This window comes from Camelina sativa, chromosome 9, assembly GCF_000633955.1.
Source record: "Camelina sativa cultivar DH55 chromosome 9, Cs, whole genome shotgun sequence".
NCBI lineage: Eukaryota > Viridiplantae > Streptophyta > Magnoliopsida > Brassicales > Brassicaceae > Camelina > Camelina sativa.
Genome location: NC_025693.1, coordinates 13,696,037 through 13,710,923, shown reverse-complemented (window position 1 = coordinate 13,710,923; position 14,887 = coordinate 13,696,037). Strand labels below are relative to the sequence as shown.

The window sequence follows — 14,887 nt, the reverse complement described above, 5'->3', positions numbered from 1 at the left end:
CCTTTGGCTTGGGGTCTTTCATCCTCGGTTCATGGCAGAGTACTAGATGACCGTTTCATCCAATTTCGTTTTCAATCGGAAGGCGACCTGAGATCAGTCCTACAGCGTGAACCATGGAGCTTCAACAGATGGTTTGTAGCACTTCAAAGATGGACTGACCTACCCCGCTTAGACTTCTTAACTTCCTTGGCCCTTTGGGTCCAAATCAGGGGATTGCCTTTGCCTTACATCACTGCAAAATCTATCCGTAGGATAGCTAGATCCCTGGGTGACGTTGTGAAGATTGATTTTGAAGACTCAGTCACAAATCAAGTTTCCTTTATCAGAGCAAAAATTCGGGTTTCCATAACCGATCGCTTCAGGTTTTTTCGCAGGGCAAGGTTTCAAACGGGTGAAAGAGCTATGCTAGGATTTGAGTATGAGAAGATGGAAAATATATGCACTAATTGCTGCAGAATCATGCATCCTTCCTCTAGGTGCCTCTTTGAACCTACAAACACTAATCGCTACAATAACCAAGATAACCAAGCTCAACAAAGGCGAAATGAAGAGTTAGAAGAGCTAGAGCCGGATCCCATTTCACAACCTTCAAGCCCTGTTGCTCAAGTACCTGTTCTCAAAGAACCTATTCAGCAGAATCGAGAACATCATCTTAAGCAGAAATCAGGTCCTTACTTTGCTTTAGTATTTCCACACTTTGATCTATCGGGCAAAGAAGAATCTACAGGGTCAAACGAAGACTGTGGGGATCTCTCTAAGAAGCAGTCTAAAAAAGAAATAGGAGAATGTTCTAAAAGGAAACGGAATGTCACTTCCACCAAGGACCTTCCAATGAAGAAAAGATCAAGTTCACCAGTCTATGAAAGGGAGGTTAACCATCACTCTCCTAACCATCCCTGATCACTCTCTTTAATTCTGTCAAGGATAACCTTTTTGATGTGAATAGCTTAACTTCAATCGGCATGATGGCCTTGGGTTGTAATGATAGTCAAGATGACTACGATCTCTCTCCCTTTTTTTGGTTGTGATGTAATGTCATCTTCACTATGTACCTCTTTTTAGTATTCTCATGTTAAGCTTTAGGTTCAACTTTTAGCTTATTGTGTTTCAGTTTCAGTGGTGTATGTTGTAAGATTGGTTCGACTTATGAATAAAACGATCCTTTTGTGTAAAAAAAAAAAGTTATCTTTTAGATATATGACATCTTTTACAATGGCATCACATGAAAATTTCTGAAGCACAAATTTAAATGTATTTTTAAATAATATTAGTAGAAACTGGCCATGCTTACTGGCAGTATATACAATATCTCTCACTGGATATTATTTATATAGATGTGTATATAATTATATTTGTGTGGTTATAAAATATTCAAACACTTTAGGAGAACAAATTATTGACCCGTAGCTTTTGTGGAAGCAGCCGATTGGTGTTGAATTGTTTTCCAACTTTTGCATCCTGAAAACGTGCCTATTAGTGTTTTCTATTTGTTAAGTATAATATGTCTCATCCCACCTAATGTCTTCTTGTGCTAATTATATTCAAAGTTTTAGATTAATAGAATGTAAAGCCCTAGACTGTATCACTAATTAACTAATTAATTATCAACGTTACAAGGTTTAGTAGTTGACAGATCGGGTCAACGTGAAGTTTCCGACCCGTTATGGACTAGGTTGAAAAATAAGCATGAGTAGTGAGTCACTTATTAGTGACAACGGTCATTCTCATCCAAATTAAAAATATTATTAGCTCATTGATTTGTAAATCTAATTTACATATGATTCATAAATTTTTATTGATTTCGAAAATAAAAACATATGTATCTTGACATAACATGGTATATATACGGATTTGAATTCTTTTAAGTTTTACTTTCAAATCTATTTAGAAATCCAACAATAAATCATTAAACGAATAAACATTTATTTTAACTAACAGTGGCGGATCCAGAACTAAAATTAACATGGGGCATATATAACTTTTTATATATATAATAGTTATATATTTTTATTTCATATTTTTAAAATTTAAGTTTCTTAAGAACTTTAAAAAATCAAATTTTTTTATGAGGAATATCATTTTCATTGATTTTTTACTTTGTTGAAATATAAATTGAATCAAAAATTGTAATCTACTGAATTTACATGATATATTTATTAGAAAAATTAGAATGTAGAAAATCAAATAAAGAAATAAACAAATGCATTTTGATATATAAGTAAAAAAGAAAAAGAAAAAAAGGTAATTGACAACCAGTTAAAAAAATGTAAATAAAATAAAATTGAGCATACAAAATGAAATGACAAAACATGGCATAATAAATAAATGAAAAACAAATGATATTAGAAATATGAAACACATCATCCCTAACATCTACTCGGGCACTAATAGTCATTTGATCTAATAAGCTATAACAAACAATAGTCATTTCTTTTTTTTAATAATTAGCATGGGCCACGTGCCCCACCTAGTCCCTCTTTGGATCCGCCCCTGTTAACTAATATTTAGAAATGAATATTAAAGGTTAATTAAATGATCACATATTTTATTTTATTCGAGCCAAAAACTATCTCGTTTCAAAGATTTATGTTGAAATTAAAAAATTTGAAACACAATGAGGTATATTATATAATAGTACTAGATTTTAACATGTGGTATACCACGAAACAGTTTTTTAAATTACTAAAAAAATTGTATGTTGTAGTTATTTAATTGTTTAAATTATTAAGAAAATATGTATGTTGTATTTTTTCAATTGTTTGATATGTTTTGATTAATATTGAGATTCTATAATTTTAGATAAACTAGGTTAGACCCGCGCGATGCCGCATGATGTTTTTAATACATTTTAAATATATTTGATGTTAAATATATAATTTTTAATTTTCTGAAATTATATTAATCATAAAAATTATGATTTGCACAATGATAAAATATAGAAATGTACTGGAAAAAACCTACAATGGTTTGTAACGTCGTAGTATTTGTACAGCCCCGGCTCTAGACATGTGCAAGCAATGCTATAAGACCGGGTCTATCCAATTTTTATCTTTTTCTTTATAAAATAGGGTCCAAAACTTTTTTTTTTTCAAAAAAGCATGGGGAAAAAGGCCTTTTTTATTTTTCCAGCTCAGAGACCTCAATGAAATTGAGCCGGGCCTGTATTTGTAATGCGTTTACATTTTTAAGTCGGATAAATTTAATTGTATAATTGGCTTAACAAAAATTCAAACACTTCAATCATCACAATAAAAGAAATCACATCTATATTCGTAGTAAATGCATGCTATAAGGTAGACATATGATCATTTTTGTTTGATAGTACGTAAAGATTATGTATGTTGCTCCAAAAATCCAATAACAGATGTTTATCCTCCACACAGGCTTGAGAGATTTACGTAGCTCACTCTTAGAATGAAGTGTAGATTAAGCAATTGTATGATTTTTTTTTTCTTTTTGGTCGAGAAGCAATTGTATGGTTTGTTCTCAAATTTAAAATACCAAAGCGTTGACAAAAACAAACAAAAGAAATGAATAACGTAACTAATCGTAACTTGTTAATATCACAAATCAATACTATTGACTAATGATAAAGTAATGTGGAACATATAAGGATTTTTACTGGACATGAAATGCTTAATTGTATTATTTAATTTAATTGGCTGTCTATTTTAAGATTATACAAGTTACAAATGAAATGATAAATGTTAACTGGTATTTTTTTTAGATTTTACATGTTAATCAACTTGTTAAATGAATCATTAGGATGCAGGTTTTGATAACATTGACTTTGTTTGCATTCTTTATTGAATAAGTGACTTCTTGTGAGTTATATGATTTTTTAAAATCTATAAATCTATTTTAGCAACTTCGATGCATTCTAGTGATTGGGCTACATACTATTAGCTAAAACAATTTGTATAGCCGTGTTGGTAATGTAATAATGTAAAAAACATAATTGCGATTAAGAAAAAATTTATTTGTTTTCCATGTATAGTTGTTTTTGCGATTAAGAATACTCCAATCGAAACAGAAGTTCTGATGTCAATCAAAACCGTTATTGGACCAAAGGATAAGAGAGCCCAAATGAAGAATATTCGAAATGAAACATAGCCCATTACGAAGACCAATCTGGTACCTCTAACAAGCCTGCAACAAAAAGACTTAAGCATACACAGAGCAATAAGAGAGAGCCATGAGTTCTTCTTGTTCTTCTTCTTTGTCGTGCTTCCGTCGTTGCTTCTCCAACGTTGATCAACTCTTCTCCATCACCAAATCAATCAACATTTGTTTTAACGAATCACCAAATTTAGGGTTTCCCCGTGCGCCGCCGAAACTTGATTTTTTCAGTTTCTTATCATCAACCGCTGTTCCGTTTCTCTTATTTATGTTTCTGATCCCACATGTGTTGTGTACTACATAGAACAAAAACATATAGATTAGAGACCATATCAAAAACGATATATCCCTGATATGTATATATTTTACACTCTTTCATCATGCATTTGTCATTCATTTTGTTCTCTTAATTCATTGTTTTGCATTGTTTTAGGTCTCTTTTGCATAACATGCATATCTAGGTAGTCTTTGCATTTGTCTTGCATGCATCTTGCATATTGAAGTTGTTTCAGGTGTTTTAGGGGATGTCTAAACCATCAAATGCAAACAAGGATCGGAATGCAGTTAAACGACTCGATCTACACTACCCAGCAATGCAACCTTCCACGTCTTTGATCGAGTCGAGTGAAGATTTTAATTTGGGATTCATTTTTCGACGTCTTCATCAAAGTTGTAGGTAATTGAGTCATATTTCCAATGCAGTTTATTTCAAGCCAATCGGAGTCGTGGTTCATGAGTTATCTCTGTTTTAGTGGATGCACGTACGTTCTGAAATCCGACTCGACCCGCACGCAAAGGAGAGCTCCTACTCGATCAGATGTTAGCAGCGACTCGACCAAGACGTCCCAGGATGGCTCCTGAGCACCCTCAAGACGCGACTCGATCATCAGCTCTCAAACGACACTTTTCAAGCTGCCACTCGACACCTTCTCAAGCCGCCATTCGATCAAACTTCCTAGAATCCGACTCGATCGACACTCTCACGATGCGACTCGATCAACACTCTCACGATACGACTCGACCGACACTTTCACGATGCGACTCGATCGACTCTCTTAAACCGACGTCATGGTTTTGTTCTGAAGACGCGTCCGAGAAGGGTTCCCAAACCGACGCTCTACCTTATCGTTTTATGTTTTGAGGGATTCACATGTTTTTACTATATATACATTTTGTTAAGTCTTGTTTTGGACATCTTATCTTTTATCTCGTTTTGTTCTTAAGGTTTTACCTAGCCACCTAAAATGCTCTTACACTTTGTATTCCGATATCTTTGAATTTATTCAGTATTTTGATTTGATTTCTTCTACAAAGTTGTTCTTCACATTTTAATCTATCTAAGAATGCTTGTTTCAATGTTTTCTGGGTTTGCATCCTTGACTATGATTTTCGGATATGAGTAGTGTGGTAGTTCTTGAGGATGGGATATATTAGGTGGAGGATCTTAGGATGTAGGGTGTTTAAGCTTGATTTGTATGATTCCCTTCTGGACTAGAGTTAGAATTACTAGTTTCTCTCTGATCAACTGGAACTAGATTCGAGACATTTCCACACCCAAAAGGTGTTTGATGAAATGTCTGACCAACTAGTGCCAGAGACTTACATTCCTAGCCTAAGAGATTAGTTGTCTAGGATGTTTGTTGACGTGAATGAACTTGTTTGTCATGCCTGCTCGACCACGTTTCTCTAGCGAGAGCTAGGTATGGAAGTGGTTGAGTCTGAGTAGCTTTTGCCAAGAGATTGGATTAGCTAAGTTGTGATGTTCATTGTTTAGGGATTGTTTGCTTGTGGTATGTTAAACACTCTGTAGACTAGGATACTCCACCGACATCAATTACCTCATCCTTAGGACTTCTTTCTTTCTGATTTTTATTACATTTCTGGAACTGTTTCATTTGTTCATGCTTAGAATCGTTTTCAGTTTCACTTATTCTTGTTCGGTTCTTGTCATACATTTTCGTTTATGATTCTGTGACTCGTTTCCGTTTTGTATTTTGACCATTCTAGGATTTTTTGAAAAACACTCTTTTTGAATTGGCTTAACTTGTGACTTCTTTATTGCATCTTGAGTGATAGTAAGGATTCCCAATTGGATTGACACCTTAAGTATTACAACTGCATAAGATTAATTGAACCTGCTAGGATAGACACACAAAAAACCTAGTATCAATCCCCAAATGGGAGTGAAATTAGGGTTTATATATAAGTCTGAACCTTGGGACCATCAGAACCACCACACTAAAGAGGGGGTGAGATAGCGATATTGGAAGTAGAAGAAATCGATTTTAAGTTTTTAACATTGAGAAATTGATTATGACAGTAAAGAGTAGACAATTATGTGTCCATGTAGGCAAACAAAAAACTGATGTGTATTAATGTTATAATTTTATTGGTTACATATTTTAACTGATGTGTCAACTCCTCCTTCAACTAAAAAGCTGAGGTGTCAACACTGGAGAGAAACACATTCTATTTTTATTGTATTGACTAGGTTGACACTCGCGCTACGCCGCGGGATTTTCATTAAATTTTGTTTTATTTAATATACATATAAGTAATAATACAAATATTTGTTTGAAACTATAATCAAATGAAACAGATGTGCCTCTCATTTTTTAAGAACACCATACATGAGGTGAATGCATTGTACTGAAATTCCATAAACAACCCTTTTGTGATTTCTAGAGTATAATATTTGTCTCAGAACACGAATTATCAAAGTTAAAAATTAAAAATAGTTTCAGAAGAAAATATTACACATTATCTTTGTTCATGGCCGTTTTCTTCTATTTCTTGATTAACTTTACTTGCATTTAATATTTGTTTGATTTATACTTGCATTTATTTGTTGATAGGAAATACATGTGTATTTTGTATAGTTTCTACAGATAACTGCTAGCTTTTTATCTTTGGTTTTCTTAGCTTGCATTTCCTTGTCAATACCAAGACTAAACATAATTCCAGCAGCGTTTCTCAGCGGTTGTGTTGTCCATAGCTACTAGCTTCTCATAAAATCAAGATGGTCTCCGTCTCTATCATCCTAGAAAAAAAAACACCATAATTAGAATCCAACACGAAAACAAAGTTCAATTAACAATTTAAGTCTATTGTTGATTTATTATACAAACCTGTTGACATTCTCACAATCTCAAGTTTGGTCTCTCAATCTCGGAACAATAAAGTAATTTCTCAACACTCTTAATCTTTCATTTTTTTGTACATTACAACTTCACACACATTACATACTTATAGTAAATTTTTTTTACACCCATTCACTTACCTCTAGACATTAGACTTATGGACACAAGCAACCTTACAAAACCTTACCTTAGCCAGTAGCCAATAACAACTCCAACAACTATTATCTACTCTAGTCTAACTAAAGGTTTTCAACAACTTCCTTAGGGTTAAAACTAAATAAACACCACAAACTCTTATTTAGGCCTAATACCACTAATAGTCCACTGAACACTAAAGACACAAACTTTATGTGAGCTTAACTCCAGCCCATTAGTCCACAACAACTAAGGAGGGTGTATTGAATCTGATATTTTAGGAGATTTGCTGAGATTTTAATATTTTGGAATTTTGGGAGATTTAAGTGTAATTTTGGGAAATTTTGATATTTTGGCAGATTTTTTGAGATTTGGGTTTTGGGATTTGGTGAGATTTGATTATAAATTTTAGATGATTTTAGAATATAGAAAGGGAAGAATAAAAAAACAGCTTGATTCAACCTCACGTGATCTTCACTCGATCACACTTTGGTTAACATAAAATAAATTACAATGTGTATCTTGTTATTACAATGAAAGTGTGATCTTCACGTGAGGTTGAATCGGTGTGGTTTGTTTGCCTGTGTAGAGAGGATTGGATAAAGTCGATGTTAGATGATGGTGACCAGACGAGTTCAGAATTACAGTGTAAGAGATGATTCCAACGCCAAAGCCTTCTAAAAGTCTCCCCATGTAAAGAAAGGAAGTATCCTACAAAACCATAATGATGTAGAGAGTTAAGGTCAACCAACAAGTTTAAATCCCCACTCTAGACAGAGAATGGTCTGACCAAACTGTTGGAGATGAATAACCACACTGATCATATTCGAAAAACATAAGAGGTTTAAGAAACAAAATCAGAAAATTATTTAATAGTTTGCATGTTTGTTAAGGATTAGATTAGTTCAAAGACAGTGACACTTATTTATTGTTATGGACACTGGATATACACCTGTTGAACAATCACAAAACATAGATTGGAGCAAGGATCACGCAACGGTATGATATAAATTCCATCTTTTCTTTTAGCCTATGCTCTCTTTTAGGTTCAATCTTGTTGGCTGATTATATATTTATTTGGCTAGTTTTCCAGAAGGAAAAACAAGGATATATCCAAAGAAAGTTACCGCACTTCTCGTGATGATGATGGATGTAGTACAAGGAGTGCCAAAACGCGTCGCTCTCCTGATAGGAGGACACAGCAAGACAGTGGAAGCAGAGGAGGGAGTTTGCGTTCCAAGGATTGCCATGGATGGGCAAGACACAAGCAAGAACAGAGATGGAGCCAATTCTTTCCCGCTTTCTCCTTCGTCTCTCTATCTCTCTTTCAGTTTCCCCGAGGATTGCCATGGATGGGTTCGACCAAGAACAAGATTATCAGAATTCGATTGGTTCAATAATTGGTGGCATCGAATTTGAAGCCGAAGAAGAACCCATTATCCCTGAAACTCATCTTTTTTTTATTCTGTTCTACAACTCCCCCTAATCTATCTTCTTTCTCCATCACGAATCTGACTTGAAATTGAGTGAAATTGAGAATATGGAGTTGTTTTTCATAGTGAATCGGTAACTAATAATGGGATTTAGGATTGATTCACTCGATTACACATCAACAAATATTTCTAGGATTTATAAAGAGAGAAGAGAGAAGAGAGAACGAGAGAACGAGAGAACGAGAGAACGAGAGAGGAGAGTTTGCAAAAAAAAAAAAAAACTGAGCAAAAGATTCCTTTTCTTTTGTAGATCGAAGAAGTGTTTTTAAAATATTTTAAAATTTCACTTTAAAAAGTGTGATTTTGTAAGACATTATTATTTTCAATTAAAAATGTTTGAAAAGTCTCTTAAAATCACATCCAATAGGTTTTTAAAGAAAATTTGTGATTTTTTGAATAACAGTAGATTTGAAGTGAGATTTATAAACTATTGATTGAATAACCAGAGATTTTAAATGATTTTTATAAATTTCACATTCAATAACATAGAATTTCAGATGATTTTAAAAAATCATCAATTAAATAACAGGGGATTTAAGAATATCCCAAAATCTCTTAAAATTTTCAGTTTAATACACCCCCTAAATCTTCTCCTTCCTCTTGACTTTTCTTCTCCGTTGACCTTTCTTCTCTAAGTATAGTTGTTCATCTTAGACCATCTCCACTGGAAGGTACTCTCAGTGGTACTCTTGCAATTGGGCCCCAAAACTGTATTAAAAATCTATATTTTAGTCCATTTAGTTTGGAGCAACACAAGAGAAATGATACGTGGCTTAATATGATTGGATGATTCATAAATATAAAACCTAATTTTTTTTATTTCTCTATTTTCTTCTTCTATTGTTTCCCGACTCTGTCTCTCTCTCTCTTATCTCTCAAGAGAGTCGGCGACACAAACGACAGACGCCATTGACAACCGGAAAATCAGTGGATTCACCGCGAACCATCAGATTTTTCCGGCTAAAACTGGAAGGTTTTGGTTGAGGAAGACGATGTCCACTCCGATCGACTTAAACCGGAAGACTTGACGATTTTGTTCTCACGACGATCAACCTCCTTCTGCGACAACGACGGCGGCTTAGTCTTCTGATGGCGTAAAGCGGACGGCGAGATCCACTGGGAGACGAATCGGACAGAGAAGGTTTGTCTTCTCATCTCTTACTTATGTTAATGTTAGGGTTTAGGATTAAATTCGATATGATTGTGAGAGTTGTTAATGTTTGATGTTCAATTGGTTTTGAGATTTGTTTGGAGGGTTTACGGGTCTGATATCTTGATTTTACATACTTTTGTTTAAATGTTGATTTGTTGTTATTCATGATTCATGAGCTGAAATCTCGTTATAGACATATTACAAGATCAATCAGTGATGGCTTTGTTTTGCAGTAGAGCTTGTTAGCAAAGGTTTGTTGGAGCCTAACAGAATGAATAAATTACTCAACCTTTCGAGTCCAAGAGAAGTCATACTTGATATTTTGATGATCGTATCTGATCTATCGAGGATGGATAAGGTCAGACACTGGATAAACACATGATGCATTCTATTTCTTACCTTTGCTTAGACACAGGATAGTGAAGTAAACGATGTTATCTAATTCTTATTGCTCTCAACCTTACAGGGTTTCTATAAATACATCGGCGAGGCTTCTGTTCTGCTGCAGCCTTTAAAAGAATTTCTTACTCATTCAGATCAAAATATACGCGCAAAAGCTTGTAGTGCTCTTGGTAACATGTGCAGACACAATGGATATTTCTACAGCTCTCTGGTAAGTTACAGGCTGTAACTTACAGCACTGGGATTCTTTTACTTTGACTTTGAGATCTCAATGTTTCAAAGAACGTTCCTTCTTACACTGTGTGCATATTTATTATGTGCAGGCTGAACATCAAATCATCGGCCTCCTCATTGATCGATGTGCAGACGTTACTGAGGCTGGTTGCAGATTGCTCAGCTCTTGCCCTGAACCCGAGCAAGAAAGAGACAGCAAGTGAGTCACCGCTTAAGATTGCACTCTTCTCATTGGCTAAAATGTGTTCAAACCACCAGATTTGCAGACAGTTCGTGCAGTCATCAGAGTTGTTCCCGGTCATCGCAAGGCTTAAACAATCCCCCGAGGATAACATTGCTCACTATGCTTCAGTAATTGTTGCCAAAGTCGGTGGTGATTCCTAAGCAAAGATACTTTCCCTGTAAATCTATCGCGTTTACTTTTGTACATGTGGTCTTGTTATTACGTTGAAAATCTTTTAAAAAAATGGGCCAATGATCTAAGCTGCAGTAAACTGCAACAAATTACTTCTATCGCTCTCTCTATTTAGGTGGTTGATACAATTCAAAAAACTTGATTGTCTTGCTAGATTCAGTTTTGCTTGATATACAAATGCATGATAGTTTGAAAAAAGATTTGATTGAGCAACTCAATAATAAAACTTATTCCGAATTTTGTAAAATATGTTTAATCTTCCGAATTTTGTATCTTATGTTTAATATTTCAAATTCTGTAAACTTTTATTGTTTTCTATTTAATGTAATATAAATAATTGTTTTATTTATGATAGATTAGTAAAATTTGATAATTAATTAACAAATTTTTAAAAATATATTATTTAAATGATGAGTAATCTTCTTTGGGGTACTCTAGTGGAGGGATGATTTTGTTTAAGTTTTAAGTGGGTTGCTTTAATTATTTTTGTATTAATTATATGATTAATTAATCCTTGAGTAACTTGAGAGGATTGCTGGAGTAATGATGCTCTAAGGAGCTCTAAATATTTACTAAAAAAAATAATTAAGATGGAAAGGAATCAAAAGGGTTTGTTTGTTGTCACTATAAAAGAAGGCTCCTAAAACAACGTGACCGCTCCACGCCTCTCTGCCTTTCACATCACTTCTCTATTTCTCTCCGCTAGCTATGGCTCCTTCTTCATCACCTCTTCATACTACAAGGTACTAATACAAAGTCTCAATTTTTTTCTTCTGATAAATGATAGAAAATGGAAAAACGAAATGATTTTGGTTATTAGAATCATCCTGATCTGGGTGTATATATGGTGTCTATTTATTTTAAAATTTATTTTACTCAATTCTTTTTTGGTGGCATGCACTGAGATGAAAACAGTGAAGCGGATGAGAAGTATGCGAATGTGAAATGGGAAGAGCTTGGATTTGCTCCGACTCCAACATATTACATGTATGTAGCCAAATGCAGACAAGGTGAGAGCTTTTCACAAGGAAAGATCCTTCCTTATGGGGATATTTCAATCAGCCCTTGTTCTCCTATTCTCTCAATTATGGCCAGGTAGGTTTTCTTTTCTTACCACTTGTGGCTAAATCTCACTGATTGTAGGAACTTTGGGTTTTATTAGAATACAGGATTAAGAGATATGAAGCCTTTAATCTCTAAATGAGGGAGAAAATGATCTGCAGAGTCATAGATTGTGTAGAGTTGTTAGAACTGAGTGTGATAGATAGCCAGCAAAAGTTTATAACTTTAGCGTCTCCATATACGTTTTGATTATTGGTTTGGCTCTTAGTAGGGACTATTTGAAGGTCTCAAAGCTTACAGGACAGAAGACGACCGGGTTATGATTTTCAGGCCTGACCAAAACGCTCTTCGCATGCAAGCTGGTGCTGAGAGGCTTTGTATGAGTCAGTACGACATCCCCTTCTCTAGAGCTATTCGTTGATGCAGTTAAGCAAACTGTGTTTGCCAACAAGAAGTGGGTATGGACTACTAATGGACCAATGTGTCTCTACTTCCATTTGATGTGATTCTTTATCACAATTAATTCACATTCGCTTTTATAAGTTCCTCCTCCGGGTAAATGAACTTTGTATATAAGGCCTCTGCTAATTGGGAGCGGTGCTACCCTTGGAGTAGCTCCAGCACCTGAAAACACATTTCTCATATATGTGCCTCCAGTAGGAGATTACCATAAGGTGAGTTTGTTTCAAATTCTCCGTGGAGTATACTCTTACTAAAGAGTCTTTTCAAGCTGAAACAATTAACTGGTTTTGTCTATTTTGTAGGTGAGCTCAGACTTGAACCTCAAAGTTGAGCATAAGCATCACCGAGCCCATTCAGGTGGAACAGGTGGTGTCAAGAGCTGCCCAAACTATTTTCCAGTAAGTAAAGAGACACCTCACATCTTCCATAGAAACAGGTTAATGAAATATGTAGTTCTCTGATTTCTTCTTGTGTAAATTTTTGAAAGGTTGTGAAATCGTTGCTTGAAGCAAAGTCATCGGGGTTCTCTGATGTCCTGTTCCTGGATGCGGCAACAAGTAGAAACATCGAAGAGCTTAGTGCTTGTAACATCTTCATTGTCAAGATAAAAAGTTTCAACATTTATCACACGGAATATAGAATAGTTTCAACCTTTTAGATTCCTATGCATATAACTCATTAGAAGACGATTGATTTATGAAACTGTGGAGTCCACGGATTGGATATCAACTATGTATCTTGTATGCAAATGACTAACCGCTGCTTTGGCTCTCTCTAATGAATCCGAGTGACCGCCTCCTTTCTTCACCCGATTTAAATTAGCAACCTTTTTATAGTACTGGATTTTCATGAGTTCACCGGCCTATATCCAACAAAAGTTCTTCCCAAAATCAGACTTCTTGTAGAAACAAAGTCGAGCAATTGATTAAATCGAGAAAATCGAGCTTTCAAACAGGAGTCGGACCGGCGAAGAAGAAGAAGAAATCGAGCAATTGATTAAACGCTCTCGTTTTTCTTTTCCTTTGTCCACATAAGAGTAAAACCAGCTGATATGTATTAATGTTATAATTTGATTGGTTAGAGATTTTTACCGAGGTGTCAACATCTGCTTCAATGTTGAAGCTGATGTGTCAAAAGAGGAGAGCAACACATTCTAGTTTTATTGTATTGATTATATTATATTTTTTTTGTGTTTGGTAGCAGACTAAAATATTTTGTGTATTTTAGTAAACCAATCCGTAAATAATTAGAGAACTAGGTAGTAACTCGTGCTATAGCACGGACAAAATATTTTATATAATTGTATTATTTTAAATATCTAATTTAAGTTTGGTTTTACTTTGGATTATTACACGTATATACTATATAACCTAGAGGAACAGGAAACACGTCCTTGTCCCGTTTTATCATGTCCCGTTCCATCTCCTATCTTCCCATATCCATCATAATTTTTTGTCTTATTGTAACGCTCCGATCATCACCTTAGTGGGCCCACTCATATCCATTCCCGATCCATAGGCCCACCTCGCTTAGTGGGCCCACATCCATTCCCGGCCAGTGGGCCCATCCATATCCAACAGTCGATTTGTTACGTCCAGGAGGCTTTAAAGATTTATTTACCATCCCTACAAATTACCACATGATCTTTCCATGTGTTTTGTCTCCACTCGCACAGTTCCGACAATCACTTTCCGGATGGTCACCCATCCTGAAACTACTCCAGCTCAAACATGCTTAACTCTAGAGTTCTCTCAGGACCTTTGACCGAAAAGAAAACTGCACTTTGGTGACATAGGTGACCAAATCAATTTTTTTAAACCTCTCCGCAAACCGGGATGTCACAATTATGATCATTCTCTTTTACATAATTACTTGGTAGACAATATTTTTAATAGAGATTAGGTAAGAAATTTAGATGGGATACCCATATTCTTCTTAAATACATTTTTTATTTATTTAGTTAGTTTTTACTATCAAAAAATACAATATTAATATTAACAAACTATCTAACTGTTTTAAAAAAATACTAAAATATTGAAGTTACCCGTTCCAAAGTGGAGAATTACTTCACGAAATATATAAAATCTCCATTTGAATATTTTCAACCAAAATTTCAAAATATCCATCTCATATTAGTTCTTTATATGTCACATAGTGAATTTTTTTAAGAAAATCGTTTAAGTGCAATCTTTTCTATTATACGAATTACCCATTTCCATTGCATATCCAAAAAGACAGTGGCTTTCAACAAAGACAGTGATGATGAATCAAA

General features: G+C 34.7%; 2 protein-coding genes, 1 long non-coding RNA gene and 1 pseudogene across 4 annotated transcripts; 3 read left to right on the top strand and 1 right to left on the bottom strand.

Moving 5' to 3' along the window:
* On the bottom strand, window positions 7,784–9,103 carry LOC104710954. The gene is made up of 2 exons (XM_010427612.2): window positions 8,522–9,103; window positions 7,784–8,105 (listed from the first exon to the last, which is right to left on the bottom strand). The coding sequence occupies exons 1-2, from the start codon at window positions 8,642–8,644 to the stop codon at window positions 7,923–7,925; spliced, it is 306 nt and encodes a 101-aa protein (XP_010425914.1). The 5' UTR covers window positions 8,645–9,103; the 3' UTR covers window positions 7,784–7,922.
* On the top strand, window positions 8,115–8,900 carry LOC104710953. The gene is made up of 2 exons (XR_755155.2): window positions 8,115–8,393; window positions 8,480–8,900. It is a non-coding gene; the product is annotated as an uncharacterized LOC104710953 (long non-coding RNA).
* LOC104710951 (serine/threonine-protein kinase TIO) lies at window positions 9,707–11,189 on the top strand. 2 transcript variants are annotated; one of them, XM_010427610.2, is made up of 4 exons: window positions 9,707–10,028; window positions 10,274–10,398; window positions 10,507–10,653; window positions 10,766–11,189. In XM_010427610.2, the coding sequence occupies exons 2-4, from the start codon at window positions 10,312–10,314 to the stop codon at window positions 10,877–10,879; spliced, it is 348 nt and encodes a 115-aa protein (XP_010425912.1). In that variant the 5' UTR covers window positions 9,707–10,028; window positions 10,274–10,311; the 3' UTR covers window positions 10,880–11,189. The 2 variants fall into 2 exon arrangements, with proteins under 2 accessions (XP_010425912.1, XP_010425913.1); XM_010427611.2 differs by having other exon boundaries at window positions 9,708–10,028; window positions 10,277–10,398.
* Window positions 11,650–13,386, top strand: LOC104710950 (annotated as a pseudogene).

Bases quoted from the DNA above. Each gene is read 5' to 3' on its own strand.
- LOC104710954 (XM_010427612.2), bottom strand. From the start codon at position 8,644: ATGGCAATCCTTGGAACGCAAACTCCCTCCTCTGCTTCCACTGTCTTG. The intron at 8,106-8,521 runs GTAACTTTCTTT...ATGGTTTTGTAG, and splicing joins TCATCATCACGAGAAGTGCG to GATACTTCCTTTCTTTACAT.
- LOC104710951 (XM_010427610.2), top strand. From the start codon at position 10,312: ATGAATAAATTACTCAACCTTTCGAGTCCAAGAGAAGTCATACTTGAT. The intron at 10,399-10,506 runs GTCAGACACTGG...TCAACCTTACAG, and splicing joins ATCTATCGAGGATGGATAAG to GGTTTCTATAAATACATCGG. The intron at 10,654-10,765 runs GTAAGTTACAGG...TATTATGTGCAG, and splicing joins GATATTTCTACAGCTCTCTG to GCTGAACATCAAATCATCGG.